The 17,927-nt window shown below is 29.0% G+C and overlaps 1 protein-coding gene across 4 annotated transcripts in view; it reads right to left on the bottom strand.

The window, feature by feature from the left end:
• LOC129755278 (uncharacterized) overlaps positions 1–17,927 on the bottom strand; it is an 84,081-nt gene that overhangs the window by 42,704 nt on the left and 23,450 nt on the right. For all 4 annotated transcript variants that reach the window (XM_055751694.1, XM_055751698.1, XM_055751695.1 and 1 more), the window contains exon 2: positions 9,716–9,856. In XM_055751694.1, the coding sequence (XP_055607669.1) occupies positions 9,716–9,856 (141 nt within the window). The remainder of the gene's footprint in view (positions 1–9,715; positions 9,857–17,927) is intronic.

The following is a 17,927-nucleotide window of genomic DNA, read 5'->3' as shown; positions in this document are numbered from 1 at the left end:
TCCCGGTCTTTGGAAAAGTTAAACATTGAGTCAATAAGAATTTGTATTTTACAGTCTTGTCAAAAAAGTACACAATTTGAATAACTCATTTTTTCCTTATTTATCTCGAAAACTAGAGCTGACAAGAAACAAATTGAATAATTGGATTCAGCGCCCCTGAATAAGTTAAAATCCGTTCTGAGGTTCCTTGCACCTCGAAAAAATGTGAATTTTGTTGTCATGTGTTATGTGTGCTGCTATTTTTAAAAATTTCATAGGCCATTCATGCCAAACATTGATTAAATTGAGTCATTTTACTTCCAAATTAATAACCCACATTACCAAAGTCATAAGATTTTCATGATTCAGACATAGAAAGATAAAATTAATACAATTTATGAAATCTGAAATTTCTAGAATAAAAATGTAGACCGCAGCATTGACAAATCTGGTTAAAAATATGTAAAATTGTTGATTTTTCATGATTTTGAAACCTTGTTTAACATCACAATGAATTTATTTCATATAGAACTTCAAATTTAAAAAATCACCGTTTATAGTAATTAGACTACATGACAAAATTTAAATAAATTGTGAAAAAAATTTTCGAAAATGGGCACACAAAAAATCGCTATGGTTAAGCTTAAATAGTAGTGATGACAAAAATACCATCGCATCGGTTCGAACAAAAAAGGGTGTTTCTTAGAAAAATTCAAATCTTTTTACAAACCATGGAAAGACTTTCATAATTTTTCGTTTTAATAAATAAAAGGGAAGTAAATGATGTGTTCTTTTTTGTAAAAATTGAATATTCGATAAAAATTTCAAATCAATTAAAACATTGAAATTATTGAAAATTAATGAAGACTTATTGATGAACCTATTCGATTTAGGCTGGTTTAATGAACTTAAATTTAAAAAAAATGTTTATGCATGTAGGTACATACATAAATTCGTTTTATTTATCCTTTTCAGTTTTTTTTGTCAAAAATTTTTCGTTTTGAAAAATAACAATAGCGCTGCAAACTATTATTACTTATATTTTTATATTAAAAGTTACCCGTTGCTTCAAAAGGTTGCTCACCCCTGGTATGAAAGAACGACTATGACAAAAACTGATCATTTTAGTGATTACACAAAAAAAGAATAATTGTTAGAAAAATGAAACAAAGACATAAAAAGAATGATGAAAGAGAGCGAAAACATGAGTATAAATTAAATTAAATTTTGGTTTTATGCTACGACCGGATATTGTTCATTGAATATTTTTGGCTTTTTCGGTCTTTTAAGTATATCAAACAACTTTGTTTAGAAATACCCGACGTTTCAACCAGGTTAGGTGGTCTTTTTCAAGAGAACTATCAATTTTTTATTGAATTACAAATTTGTTTCGAAGCGTTGTTAATTAATAAATTATGTAGTGTGTAACTCACTTATCAGTCTGTTGTTCTTGTCAGTGTCATTTTTATCCAACGGTTAGGAGTCCAGAATTTGCTGCTCTTCTGTGGCAGACAATATGTTATTTTTGACTTGTTTGTTACATTAACTTGAACCTTCACACAAGTAGTTTAAAGCTGTCGATAATAAAAGCCCTTTGCTCACATTTTCACCAACAATTCCTTTCTTCTGCTGAAAGCGCTCTAGCTTTGACCTTTTCACCTACCAATTTTCATTTCTGTCTTAATACTCTCTAATTAGAATTAGAATTTGCCAATATGCCCTAAACTTAAATAAAAATATATCCCAGCTGCGATTAAAATTAGATAACCAAACAAATATCTGACAATTAATGGAATGAAATTGAATGTGAAATTATTATTAATGAATGAAAATGGATAACAATTAATATTAAGTTATTGAAAATTAATGAACATCAATTAAAAAAAAAAATATGAGTGAAAATGATTAAAATGGGTGAAAATTCATTGAAATGAACCAAAACAGAAGTTTATGGAAATAAGGAAAATTATTCAAAAGAACTGGAAAACGATTAAATTTACAAACGAATAAAAAAAAATTGTTTTTTAACAAATAAACTGACATGCACCAGGTTAATATAAATAAAAAAAAGGAATGTGTCAAGATGAAATTTCCCATTTAGCACTTGTAGTTACTCATTACAAGAAAGTACGCCGGTGATAAGTTGTTAGCGCACCTCAGATGTTCAAACACATATCGATATCACGGCTAATTGATTGGCTCTGCCCACTCGCTTATTGGCTTCGCCGCTCCGACATGAAACGTCCACTATCAATTGCTTTGCCATTACTTTTTTAACGACCGTTAAAATGTTCCATTATGCTGCCGACCATTCAACCATTTCAATTCCAGCTACTGATCGTATCGTAAACATATTAAACCAATTTAAGTCAATTTTCTGCAGGCGTAGTATCTTCTAAGCTGTGCGCCGAGTAGGCAAGCAAAGGAAGTTAAAATCTTCGGTGGAAAAAATAACGCAAAGCAACAGGGTAAACTGCTTCTTCGCATATATTGACTCGTTGGAGTGAATTGATTCAGCAAAATGAAAAAAAAAAAAAATGGATGAAACGAGTCGAAGGCATCAACTAAGTAACTTTAATGTTCAAATGTTTTGTTCAATAGAATTTAAAGAACTTAAAAACAATTTTAAATTTTAAAATTTATTATTTTAGATGAATCTACAAACAAACGCCAGGAAATCGACAAGTCATACTGCGAGGCAAATGAAGAGGCGAAAACGAAAGACTTGAACAGCGTTCAAGACACGAACCCGGTAACTGACTTCACAGCTCTTTCGATCCTGATGATGAAGAAGCGCGCGATAAATCGGAAGCCTGCCTGTTTTGTTTGTCTGTTTGCCAGTTTCTTTCGTAGAATTTGTTTTTTTTTCTGGCTTGTGCATATTTAGTTCGAAATAATGTGTTAACTGGAGTAACGATGCCGCCATAAACATGAATCATCAACGCGAATGAATGATGGCGGGTGGGTAAATAGCATTGATTAGGATTAGTTAAAACGAAACATGCGCATCATTTGCCGGATAATTGAGGCGCGAATGATAGGAGGATGTTTAGATCATTAGTTCTGGATTGTTGTTGCAATGCAGCAATGTTGTAAGATTTAGTTTAGAAACAGATCTTCACGAAATTTAGGATGGTCTCACATCCAGTTTTCAAGTTATGAATAAATACATTAAGTGTTCGAAGAGAATTTGCTGCAATCTCTTTTAGAAACGACATAATCAATGAGTGCGTTCAGGCTGCTTATCTACTGAATGAATTGAACTTTTACTATTAGTCTGTGCTTTTACTGCCTTTGACGTGTCGGTTAAGAAGAAAAAATCTGGTAATTTAAATAGACTGCAGTGCCGATTTCAGAAAAGTAAGTCAATACCACATCAACAAAAACCAGTCGAAATCTGAACAACATAAAACTTTAAGGACTGTATTCGAAAAAAAAAATGCAGCACTTTCATTTGTGGATAACTTTTGAGCGGCTGGATGAAAAATGATGAAATTTTCAGTGATACTACTTAGTAAGTTTTTGAGATAACATCTACTGAGTAAGTATATTGTCTAAAAAATTTAAGGAACATATGCGCCATTTATAACTACCGTTTTTCTAAATCGATGCAATTTTCGTTAATGTTTTTTTATTTCCTGGAGTTGTATCTTCAAAATTACTCAAATTCTTTTTGTTATATGGTAGTTATGACAAGTTTAGCAGATTGTTCACCATCAGCAAGAAAATAACATAATTATTTTTTTTTTATCACTCCATCACAGTTTTCGCTTAATGGTACGATTCCAGATCTAAATAACCAAAACAGAGTTATAACTTTGAGAAACTTTTGAAAGTGCTATTGGAGAAAAACGGTCGCTTTTGTGTGCATTTTTTGGTGTATTTTGCCGTTAACTGTGCCGTTAACTGTACCACTTATCGATTTGCATCTTCAACGGTTCTCAGCCAAATTTAGTACTTGTTCCCCGTTTTTACCCTTTAAGCGGTGGTTTGTAAATAATATTGTTTTCTCATAAATGCACTATGGGGCAGCCCCATATAATGGGGCGGCAAAAAATATATTTTTGCAATTTATAAACTTTTTTGAAGATGAAATAAGTTGTATACATCCAAAACCCAATATAAACTTCTCTCAGCTTTGGTTTTACATGGGCAATAAAATTGGAACATTAACTCGTAAAAATGCATAGTGTAGTTTTGAAACAATATTTGTTAAAATAAACTTATTTAGTAAACGCCTGAATATTTTTGAGTTCTGTGTTCACAAAAAATATTTGAGGGATTAAGGAAAAACCACTCAGGCTATTTTTGTTCATGATGATTCAGTTTTTTATAAAGAATTAGAGAGAACACGCAAAAAAATGCAGTATTAAAATTTTATATTTTTCGGGAAATAATCTTAGTTATTTCTGCAGATATCGAAATTCTATCGTAGATTTTGGTCACAATCTTGCACGTTATGAACAATGTTTGCTTCATGATTAGCTTAGCTATGTTTAAAGACAAAACAAGTTTTGGGAAATGTTAGGTAAGAAAAAGGACCAAAATATTAAAACCTTTTGAGTTAATCATAAAACTACTCATTTTTTATACTTTTTGATAACCGTTTAAAAAAGAAAAATATTTCGAAAAGAGAAGAAAATCAGCTTTCTAACGATGTATTGGGAATTGATGTAGCATTTCTTTTAAAGGAGAAAAGTTGATTTGAATATTATTGGATCTGAAGTATATTTTTCAAAATTTTCTAAGTCTAATGTCTGTGAAACGATAAATGCATAAGATAATGATGATGAAGTAAAATTCTTAGTAAAATATGATTTTCTGAAAATAAATCTTAAAACTCACGAAAAATGTAATCTTGAATCAAATATTATCATTAAAAAGTATTACAGCTTTTTAATGATACAAAATTCTTAAATTTCTGTCATTAATATTTAAAACACTTTCACTCCCCGCCAGCTCTATCAGCATAACAATAGCCAAAACTTTTTTGAGTTTACTTATTTGTATTTTATTTGCGTAAAGCTGACAAAAATTATAAATTTGCACCTTTTTTGATTTGTTAGTATTAAAACAAAGTTTTGGTGAAGTCAGGTCTCAAAATGGAACATCAAATTCAATAGTCTCCTATATTTGGACCCTTTACAAATTTTCCGTAGGCTTACAGCCTTGATCGTTATGCAAGCGTTACTTTTCGCCAGAAATTTCTTCTTGGTTGCAGTTTTTCTAATTTTTATATATTCCGTAGCTGCATGACTGTATTTAATATTATAAAAAGTAGAAAGCCTCCTTATTTGAATTCTTTATTCATTCCACTACGTAGTTTGCGCTCATCCTGTTTTCTTTTACCTCATCATACTTCATTGTACTACAGTAATTCTTTCATTGTTAGAGGTATAAAAAACTGAAACCAACTCCCCATTCAAGTTAAGATGAATTTTTCAAAAACACGTTTCAAAGGGGACTTGCTGGTTTGGCTTAATAGAAGTGTTTAGACTCGTAGGGGGAAGTGTTCCTAAATGCGCATGTTAGGTAATATGCGCATACAGCCGATTGACGATATGGCTAGAGATTCATCATATCTAATCAGTGCAGTTTGAGGGTAGTACGCTTTTAACACAAGGCAAGAAAAAATTATATTGTTATATAAAGTCTAAAAAATTTAAAAATTCAAGCAAGATTTTTGTCAGTTTTGTTATAATATATTGAACTTTAATTATCGTGCGTACAGATTCTGTGAACAAAAATTTTAATGGTTTTTCTTCCTTATTCATCTGGAAATCGGAAATTCAACAAGTTGAAGCTTTTGGCAAAGTTGTAGATGATAAGATATTAGAATACGAGACAGGTTCTGAATGCCCATATCAAGGCAGGTTAAATGCCTATATCAAGAAAAATAGATTATTCTTATAAATTTTTTACTTTCTATCATTTAAACATTAAATTGACGCTCAAATCACGATCTTACAGCGAAAAAAGAAGAATTTCATATTGATCCGATAAAAATACAATATGAACAAAATATTACCATGAAATATGGCCATATGGCATACTTAACTATGTTTCATGCAAAAGAACTAGTGATGTAAAAAATTTTACCAAAATTTCAGCCTTGACGTATGCTTAACATCCGTTTCTACCATTTTCAATTAAATAAAATCAAAATATTGCGAGTGTAAATGAAATATAGCTTAAAACATAAATATGCGCATTTAGCCCGCCGGTTTCGGAAATCGGCTATTTTGACTTCTTTTATTATAAAATTATTTTCACAAAAACCGTAAGAGATTTTAACAGAAAAATTGCTCTTAAGTATAGAAAACAGATGTCCGCTCATGTGCATATAGTTTTCAGGCTCCTATCTATCGGAATATGGGAGAAAATGAGTGTTTTCCTTAATATGAGCATATAGCCCGCCTCTCCCCTACGAATATTTAAGAATTCTCCCATCAACGTCAGGATTAGTTATACCAATTTACTTGAATTGTTCTTATATTTATTACAAATCTGTAACGAGTTAAAAGATCATTGATCTTATGTTACATGTCAATAAAGAAATAAATAAATAAATAGATTCACATATTTTGCAACTACAAAATATTGCAATTTCGGTTGCCTTTTTCTGCCATTTTTTTGGAACGATTTCGAAGAGTAGAACTATTTTTTCTTCAAATTTAACTTCTAAGGAAATAGCTTTCTGAAAAACACGAACTAAATTGTTTTTTTTTTGATCTATAGGTTCAGTTTGCTCACAAATTCATTCATAAACCATCCTAATCATATTTTGAAGCACTATCATCATGAATTTCTGTGTATTTTTTTTTTATCATAAATAACTCTCAAAACATGATGAAATTTCGGTTCCCCAAATATTCTTCTGATTAATGACCACATCATAAAACCTTTTTGCTGGTCAAATGAGAACCAATTGAAAGTTGAAAAATAGTTTGAAACTTTAATAGTATTATTTAAAATAAGGTTGCCAGAATTTTTTCAGCACGTATCCGGGTAATTTTATATAAAAATCTGACCAAATCCGAGCATTTCAAAATTGACGATCATAAATCCGGACAATAACCGAGCAATATCCGGGCAGACATTTCAACTAAGATAAGACTTTTCAAGACATACTTATTGCCTCATTTTTTCTATTGTGACTTTATTTATTTTAATGCTAAATCAACATGCTTGAATAAACTAAATGTAGCCTCCAATGCTTCTGTGAGATATGTTGTTAATTTGTACAGGTTTTCCAGAGTGTCGCATCTAAATAAAAGACTAATCCGGTGCCACTTTTCGAACCTTCTTCTTTACAGATCCTTAGTTTCGATTCACAAGATATTGACAGTTAAAAACCTCATACCTTCGTACCATGTTGCAAACTTACTTTTTCCTTATCACAGTTCGTCTTATTATAGTAATTTTTTCCTAGTAAGAGGCATTGTAAACTGGAATTCACTACCTAAAGAATTAAAACAGATTAACTCGAAAAGTATCTATAAAAGAAATTTATTGGCATGGCTTGGCGAGGGGCAATAGAACTAAAGCAACATTTGCAGACTACGGAGCATAGTTAGTGAGATAGGCGCAATTGAAATGAACACCTCAAAAACAAATATGATTTCTTTTCTACCTACCATTTGTAACGAATTAAAAGATGTAAATCTTAAGTTGCATTAATAAACCACACCTAAAACTAAAAAAAATAATTGTTTTCTTCTACATGGCTCTCGCGAATTAACACGCTTTTTGAGCAAAAATATTCCAAGTCCTGTACGTAAACGACAGATTTCATACCGCATAGAAAAACCTTAGTGTATAAAACAAATAATAATTTGAGAAAAAAAACTACATACCTTAATTTCGAAATATTGATCAGTATATGCAAAATTGTTAAACAATTCTATTCACCATAAAATTTCAATATTAACTCGTTAGTTAATGAAAAATAAAAAAAAGTGTTCAACACCAGAACGTTGCCATGTCAATCTGTTTTAATTTAATTTTATTTAAATTTTAGTTTTTTATTGATTTTAGATTAAGAGTTGCCTGAATTTTATCAGCACGTATCTGGGCCGGACAATTCGTAGCTCTTTTTTTTTTTTAAAAACCTGAAAAATTCCGAGCATTGGTTTCAAAATTGACAAGCCAAAAATCCGGGTAAATTTAGTCAAATCCCAGGAAATACACAACAAAAATTCAGCCAAAAAAAAAAACTTGGGAACCAATTTTTGCATCAAAACTCAACATCAGATTTTGAATGGTTTTTTAGGCTTCCTTAAAATCTTTCACGTTTATTTTCATAAAACATGCTCAAAAAATTTCGTTTTGGACACCTTAATTAAAATTTTTAACGACACAATTTGTTTTATTTATTATTTGATTTGGAAAATAAACTAGTATTTTTGAACAATTTTAGTAACTTTGAAAAAATACTTTTTGTTAGGGTTTTTTTTTTAGGAATTGGACCACTGAGCGTGATCTGCATACATTTGCAGTTTCCCATTTAATGGTAGTTGGAAGATATCCTTTACGTAAATATTAAATAATAGTGGAACAAGAACGGGTCCTTTGGGTACACCATATTAAATAGTTTTCGATGAACTAAAGTTGGACCCTATTTAATCTGATTCAGTGAGATTTGACAGGTATGATTCTATTAACGAAACGGCAATCGTTTCAAAGCCAATTGCGTTCAATTTTTTTAAACAAAACTTTCTGATGTACACAGTCAAATGCTTTACTCAGATCGATTAACAAGCAAGATATTTCATTTTATAATCGAGATGCATAGTTATGTCATTCATGAGGTTTGCAACTGCGGATAGGGTATTTGATTTAAGAACGATATATACTTTCATTTCTTCTAACTTTCTATCCATCTATAAAATTTCATAATCTTGAAAAGTTATTACTATAAGGACATCACTTTTCACCTAAGTAGGCTGATAAATCATTAACAAACATAACTAACGATGAGTAATTTTTTTATAATATTATGAAAATGTAAAAGAAATTTATGGAATATCAATGAAATTGAATGAGTAAAAGAAAATAAATAAAAACTTCAAACAGCTTAATTTTAATGAATGATAATGAAATAATGAATGGAAATGAATGAAAAGGTATAAAATTAACGGAATTAAAAATGAATGTAAATTGATGAAAATCAACAAAACTTAATGAAAAATTAACGAAAAATGTTAAATTTAAATTATTGAAAAAAAATTAAAATGAAAGAAAACAAATGTAAATTTTTGAAAATTAACCAAAATTAATACAAAGCAAAATGAAATAATGAAAATGAATGAAAATGCATGAAAATGAATGAAAATGCATGAAAATGAATGAAAATGAATGAAAATGAATGAAAATGAATGAAAATGAATGAAAATTAATGAAAATGAATGAAAATGAATGAAAATGAATGAAAATGAATGAAAATGATTGAAAATGAATGAAAATGAATGAAAATGAATGAAAATGAATGAAAATGAATGGAAATGAATGAAAATGAATGAAAAAGAATGGAAATGAATGAAAAAGAATGGAAATTAATGAAACTAATCCGAAAATAACTTGAAATGATCATTAAATGATTTAAAATTTTCCGAAATTAGTGAAAATAAATGTCCATTACTAGCAATGAATAACAATGAAGGAACTTGGATGAAGAACCTCCATTTGATAAACACAATCGGAGGAAACAGTTGCTAAAATTCAATGCAAAACTTACCCATCATCTCTCGCTTCTTGGTGTCGAGAATGTCCTCCCAGTTGTCCAGCATTCGGCCAGCCTGCTGTCGAATGCATTGCATGGGACTGGATCGGATCACGCACAGAACGCCCTCTAGGAGAGCCGAGGAATCTATTGACACTGCAAAACAATGAGAGAGAGAGGAAACAAAATTGGCGTAAATAATAGAGTACACAAAGCAATAACTGTACTAAGCTAGTGGAAAGAAGACTATACCCATTAATGAGTGATTATGGGAGGCAAATGGAACAGTTAGTTATTAGGTAAATTAGAAGATAACTGTGCTAATTGACTCATACTGGAAGCGTCTGTGTCAAATGACGCTCAACTGATGAGTGTTGAGATAAAAGAAGAAAAAAAAATGCATTGATGGGTGTACTCAATATGCAATTTTTGTGGACTTTAAATTAAAACGGAAGCATAAAAACTATTGTCTGAAAGTCGGAGGATTTGTGAAGCATAGGAAGAAGAATGGTTGGAAAGTTCGTTTCGATGATTGGTCATAGACGGTTTACGGACCATCCGAGTGAGGGTGATTTTTTGCTGGTCATGGTGATTCTTCGACAGTTTTTTTTTCTACAATTCGTCTGTCTTGATTTTCATCGATTTATTTAACGTTTTTGCTATTGTGCTCTTGATGTTGTATCTTAGGAATTTCCTCTTACCCATTGGTCATGCTTCTGTTTTCGCTGTTTTTTTTTCAAAGAGATCTTCTCCTATAGTTTTTTTTACTAATTTACATCATCTCAAACAATGTTGTGGTCCTTACTTATGCAGACCATCACTATCGGTCTGTGATGCAACAATTTAAATGGGTAATCTACATGCTTCATGATGCGCGTACCTACGATTGTGAACGGTTGTTTTTCCTTCTTCCCCTTTTAATAGTACCTATCACTCACGCTTCGTAGTTTTATGGCTAGTTTGCACTCTTGTCTGATGAAAGTTATGGTCGCGCGAGTCGTACAACTTCATCATCATAAGCGAAGAGGGTGCAATAAATTTTATTTCATGTTCTCAACGGCCGGTTGACAGCAAATAAAAGTGTCTTGTTAGATTTGAAACTAGAAATTTTCGTTATCGAAAAGTGAAGAAAAATCAGATGGAATTGAAAATAAGATTTTTATAGAATTTCACACTTGTTGAACCAAAAAGTACATTAATTCATATAATCATCGAAAAGAAAATGTTTCTCAAACTTAAAAAAAATTAAAACACCTGATAGCAGAGTGCAAATATGAAGTTTTGAAACATCTAGAAGCTAGGAACATAAAACATAACTAAAGCTTAAAACAACTCAAAATACATCTCAAAAAAACTTTCAAGAGCCTGAAAACTATTTCGTGTTTTAGAATATCTTCAGAATGATTTTAACTTAATAAAACAAATGAATAAAACATATGATAACACAAATAAAATACAATTAAAAAAATTATGAAATAACAACGTAAAAACAAAAAAAAAACGAAAATAAAAACTCAAAAAGTTACTAAAAAATAAAAATTAAATAATTTAAAAAAAATAAAAATTAAATAAATAAAAATGAAAAAATTAATAATAATTAAAAAAAAAATGCTTAAAAATAATAATTTAAAAAAAATACAAAAAACAAAAAAATAAAAAAAAATACTAGAAATAAAAATAAAACAATGAAATTCAGGAAAAAATATCTAAGAAATAATGAAATAAATAACTTCAAGCTTCTATTTTCGCAAGTTCGTTCGCTCTACAAGTTTTTCCACTTGTGGGTCGAACCACGCTTGGCCTACTAATGTGTGGTGGTAGATGCAACTTTTTCTGTATCTACCACTTCATAGTAGCAGGCCCGTGAGGAACAAAAATTTGATATGTGATGATAATGCTTCTCAATAAATTATACCTGCTCATTTTCACCGTCTTTTATTTCATCTAACCTTCTGTCCATCTATATACAAAAAAATCATAATCTTTAGATGTCCCTACTAAAAAGGACATCACTGTTCACTGATAAGGTCGATAAATTAAAGCAACAAACATAAATTACGATGATAAATCCCTCTTAAAAAAAACCAAAATAAAAAAAAATCAAATAAAAAAAAAATAAAAAAAATGAAATAAAAAAAAAAAAATATTAAATAAAAAAAATATAAAATCAAAATCTATATATATAAAAATGAATTTCTGTCTGTCTGTCTGTCTGTCTGTCTTTCTGTCTGTTCCCTATAGACTCCGAAACTACTAAACTGATTTACGTGAAACTTGGCAGGTGGGGGTAATGGAGGCCGGGGAAGGTTCCTATTCTGGTTTGGGACCCCTCCCCCTAACAGGAAGGGAGGGAGGGGCCTCCCAAATAAAAGACAATTTTTTGCATAATTCGAGAACCCATCAAGCAAATGGTATCAAATTTGGCATGAGGTGGTATTTGGGAACGGGGAATATTTCAATGAATATTAGGTATCCCTCCCTCCTCTCAGTGGGGTGATAGGAAGGGGGGAGGGGGCTACCCTACAATTTTTCATACAACTCGAAAACCAATCAAGATATTGGAACCAAATTTGGCATGGGAAGGTATTTTGATATGAAAAATATTTCAATGATTATTTGAGGACCCTCTCTCCCTGCAGTTAAAAGGGGGAGGGGCCTCTTTCATATTTTTTTCATAACTCAAAAACTAATAAAGCAAATGGAATCAAATTTGGCATGGGAAGGTATTTGGATACGAATAATATTTCAATGATTATTTAAGACCCCTCCCTCTTTCCAGTAGGGAGATATAAAGGGGGAGGGGCCCTCTTTTTAATTTTTCACATAACTCAAAAACAAATCAAGCAAACGGAACCAAATTTGGCTTGGGCGGATGTTTATGAACGTGACATGTTCTAATGATTGTTTGACACCCCTTGCTTCTTCCAGCGGGGAGAAAGGAAAGAGAAAGGGAAGTTTCATAAAATTTTTATTGCATAACACAAGAACTACAACAACAAATGGAACCAAATTTGGCATGGAATGATATTTGGGTACGAGAAATGCTTCTATGAATATTTTGTATCCCTCACACCTTCAAAAAGGTGGATGAAAAGGGGGAGAAGAGGTCTCCCTGACAATTTTTAGTATGACTGGAGAGCTGATCGAGCAAATTGAACTATATTTGGCATGTGAGGGTATTTGGATACGAGAAATGTTTCTATTATAAATTGAAGCGCCACCTTTTTTCAACGGAAAGATAAAAAGGGGGAAAGGGGGGCTTCCATACAATTTTTTTTGCATAACTCGAGAATTAATAGAGCAAATGAAATCAAATTTGGTATCAAAAAGAATATGAGAACAAAAAATACTTTTATGAATATTTAGTTCTCATCCCTCCATTCAATGGAGAGTACGGAAGGGGGATGGTACTTCCTTTCAAGTTTATGCATAACTCAAGAATTTACAACGCAAACAAAATTAAATTTGGCATGGGATGGTATTTCAATACGAGAAATTTTTCTATGTAAAACAATTCCTTTCTTGCAGTAGGATGATAGATTTGGGAATATAGAAAGGTAAGAGGAAAGCTTACATTTTTGGGAACGAAAAAAATGGGTATGATTAAAGATCACGATCTCCATTCAACAGGGGGAGAAGGAAAGGACAGAGGGGGGGGGGGGGGGTGGCTCCCTTATCAGTTTTTTAGCATAAATCCAGAACATATCAAGCAAAACATCCATTTTAAGTTAGATTGTTTACGAACGATTAATTTGGAAACCTCCTTTTTCCAGATTAAAATTATCAGATCTTTAACACAAATTTATAGATCAAGATTCAGCTGCAACTCTCATATAATAGCGGTTGCTTATGAATTTCGTTATAATTCGATTTTAAATAATCCCAAAAAAACAATAAAAAAAACAATTTCTGATTTTGAAAGGTGTAGCAAAGCACACCGGGTCTGCTAGTAATCAAATAAAAATCAAATAAACAAAAAAAAAAATCAAATAAATAAAAAAAAATCAAATAAATAAAAAAAATCAAATAAATAAAAAAAAATCAAATAAAAAAAATCGAATAAAATAAATCAAATAAAAATGAAATAAAAAATAGAAAAATCAAATAAAAAAAAAAAAATAAAAAATAAATAAACAAAAAGAGATAAAATTAAAAAAATCAAGTGAAAAAATTAAAAAAATTTAATGAAAAAAAAAGTTAAAAGAAAAAAAAAATAAAAAACAATAAAAATTAAAAGAAAAAAAAATTAAAAGAAAAAAAATTAAAAGAAAAAAAAACGAATGAAAAAAAATAAAAAAAAATCAAAAGAAAAAAAAATAAAAAAATCAAATGAAAAAAAATTAAAAAATTAAATGAAAAAAAATAACAAAAATCAAATGAAAAAAAAAATAAAAAAAATCAAATGAAAAAAAAAAATAAAAAAATCAAATGAAAAAAAACAAAAAAAAATCAAATGAAAAAAAATAAATCAAATGAAAAAAAAAAAAAAAACCAAAGGAAAAAAAAACAAAAAAAATCAAATGAAAATAAAAATAAAAAAAAATCAAATGAAAAAAAAATAAAAAAAATCAAATGAAAAAAAAATAAAAAAAAAATGAAAAAAAAAATAAAAAAATCAAATGAAAAAAAAATGTTAAAATCAAATGAAAAAAAAATTAAAAATTAAAAAAATCAAATAAAAAATAAATCAAATAAAAAAAATCAAATAAAAAAAAAAAAAGAAATTAATTAAAAAAATCAAATAAAAAAAAATTAAATAAAAAAATCAATTGAAATAAAAAAAAAAAATCAAATGAAAAAAAAATTAAAAAAATCAAATGAAAAAAAAAATCAAATGAAAAAAAATCAAATGAAAAAAAAAAATCAAATGAAAAAAAAATCAAATGAAAAAAAAATAATAAAATCAAATGAAAAAAAATAAAAAAAAACAAATGAAAAAAAAAAATAAATCACATGAAAAAAAAATTAAAAAACACATTGGAAAAATTTAAAATATCAAATGAAAAAAAAAATCAAATGAAAATAAATATAAAAATCAAATGAAAAAAAGATAATAAAAAAACAAGTGAAAAAAAAAAATATAAACATCGAATAAAAAATAAATAAACAAATCAAATTGAAAATAAATAAAGAATATCTTGGGAATAAATAAAAATCAAATGGAAAAAATGAAAAAATCAAATAAAAAAAACGAATGAAGATAAAACAATAATCAAATGCAAAATAATAATAAAATTAAAAAAAAATGAAAAATAAAATAATTAAAAAAAATTTAAAAATGAAAAAAAAAATAAAAAAAAAATAAAAAAAAAAATAAAAAAATAATAAAAAAAAAAATAAAGTAATAAAGTATTCAGAAAAAATAAAAAAAAAATAAAAAAAAAATAAAAAAAAAATAAAAAAAAACTTAAATTGTAAAAAAAATTATAAACAAAATTTAATAAAATTAAAGGAATAAAAAAAACTATAAAATTAAAAAACAATTGAGAAAAAGTAAAAAAAAATTAAAAAATGAAAAAAAAAATTAAAAAATGAAAAAAAAATGAAAAAATGAAAAAAAGGAATTAAAATAAAATAAATAAAAAAAATTGAAAAAAAATTCGAAAATTTAAAAAAAAATAGAAAAATGAAAAAAAATGAAAAACAAATTAAAATTAATAAAAAAAAACGACCAAGTTTCTAACCAAATTTGTAAGTGAACTAACATCCATTAGATGTCGCTACCAGTACACCTGTTTTTTCATATTTTCAACACGCTCATAAATTAATACTCATGGCTTAACTCGAAGGAGGCCAGTGCAATATATGACAATACAGGTCGGACTCGATTATCCGGAATTTTAGACTCGATTATCCGGAGTTTAAAAAAAATTTTTTTTTAATTTTTATTTTGATTTTTTAAATGATTTAGTTCTATTATTCACAAAATAATATTTTTTTCAGCTTTGGACGGAGTAAGGGGGGTCAGGGGCTAGTATAGTAGTTGTACTTTATATTAAAACTCCGGTTATCCACAGTGTATTGTTCAAGATCAAACTCATTAGCTCTATAATACATAATATAAATATGTGGTCAAGCAAGAAGGTAGCTAGGAACAGGAGGGGTAAGAATAAGAGTTGTCAATATGTTTAACCCTCTACATCCCATGGTAGCACAAGTGATCCACAACATTTGCGTCTTCATCAAGTTTGTAAATCTACTATGATGCAGTCAATAATTGTATAAACTTCCTTGTGTACTCATTGTGCTTGTCGATAAGCCTTCTTGAAATTTAGATATAGTAACTATTGAAAAACAATCTAGCAAATATTGAAACAATCAAAAACTTTTTTCAACGAATTACAACTTTTGAGACCAAGGGGAACAACTTTTGTTCAAGCTCTTTCCTTACAAAAGCTTTTTTATTGTTCAAATATTTAAAAAAAAATCGTGGGAAGTAACGGGTTAGTTATTTATTATCTAGTTTAATAAATTATTGATTGTCTTTGGTTGAAAATGAGTGGATTTTGAAATGTATATTAGTTTATTTACAAAGTATGATCAAATGTGCAAACGTGAACGTAGTAAAAAAAGAGGGACTTAAGCTAGGGTGTCATTTCAGTATGTTCCCCTTTTAATATTCTTTTTTGTTACATTCTCATTTTGGATAAATAAAATACATATTTCTTGTCAGGAAACTTGTCGTTTATTTAAGCTTAAAAACAAATTCATTCATTGAATAACGAAGCATGAGAACAAAAATCACTTCCGAGATGTGTCAGGTCAAGGTAAAGTGAAACCAGTAATTCAAATTTGTTTTTTTTTTCTTATCACGGCTTTACCCCTTTTTCCTATAAAAATGATTTCTGGCTACGCCACTGCATTTTACAAAAATAATGCACAAAAAAATTACAATTTAACGTCCTCAGACTGAAAAAAAAAAACATTTTTTTTATGATTCGATTATCCGGAGTGAAAAAAAAAATCGATACTCCGGATAATCGAGTCCAACCTGTAACACAATTTTTTGTGTAAAATTTTTTAAAAACATCATGATTTTTAAAAAATGCAAATCTTATTTCAACCACACTTTAATCGCTGTCATATGCTCCATATTCTTGATTTTACTATCATTTTTCTAGAACAGAAAATGTGAACATAAATGTTATGTGATCATAAATGTTAAAGTCCTCATGTATCGATCTCAGGTAACTTCAACCGAAATATCGACCCGTTATTTACAATTATAACATTTATAGTCACAATTTCTGTTCTCGAAAACTGTTTACTGATAGTAAAATCCCAGCACATACTTTAAAACTTGGAATTCAACTTTCAATTCGGCGCCAATATTGATTGAACAATATGGGGTATATGACAGCGATTAAAGTGTGATTGAAATATAATTTGTATTTTTTTTTAGCTCCTGATGTTTTTAAAAAATTTTACACAAAAAATTGTGTTATTGTCATATATTGCACTGGCCTTCATTAAGATAAGCGATGAGTATTGATTTCTGAGCGTGTCGAAAATATGAAAAAAAAACAGGTGTACTGGTAGCGACATCTAATGGTTGTTAGTCCACTCACGAATTTGGTTTAAAACTTAGGTAGGTATTCTCACGCCCGTTTTGAGCTTCAGCCCGAACTCTGTTCTCTGTGAAGAGAATCCGGTCATTTTTTCACAAAACGATGTAATCTGTTGCCGACTTTGCCTAACAATCAATTTCGAGAAATAAAAAAGATCATGGCCACCTTTGGTTTGTTTCTTTTGTTTTGAAGCGTAAACATTCGTTTTATCGAAGAAGGTATATTGTTATTTAGTTCTTTTTGAATATTACGGGGTCTACTTTTTAGATTTTATTGAAAAGGCTTCACTACTGGCTTAATTTTTAGGTGATTGTGTCGCTTTTTCAGCATTACTTTTGGACATTGTATAAATTATCTAACATCATTAGAAATTTTTGGAAAATTTGTTACTGTACAGATTTTATAAACAAATATTTGTCCTATTCGGCCGAATGCTTAACTCAACTTTTCGGTATGACGAATATTCGGCTTAACGGTCTTGGGTTAATAGGCTGGCCAAATATTCAGTACATTTTTACTCTTAACAGCCTCAGGCAATATAAAAAGGATTGCAATAGTTTGTAATTCCTTTACAAAAGTCTATAAGTCATTCCATTGATTTTTTTTGTTAATTTGCAAAGTTGAGGTTGTTCACATTCCCAAGGTAAATAATCGATTGC

The sequence above is a fragment of the Uranotaenia lowii genome, chromosome 3 (assembly GCF_029784155.1).
Source record: "Uranotaenia lowii strain MFRU-FL chromosome 3, ASM2978415v1, whole genome shotgun sequence".
NCBI classification, from domain to species: domain Eukaryota; kingdom Metazoa; phylum Arthropoda; class Insecta; order Diptera; family Culicidae; genus Uranotaenia; species Uranotaenia lowii.
This window is presented reverse-complemented; position numbering and strand designations above follow the sequence as displayed.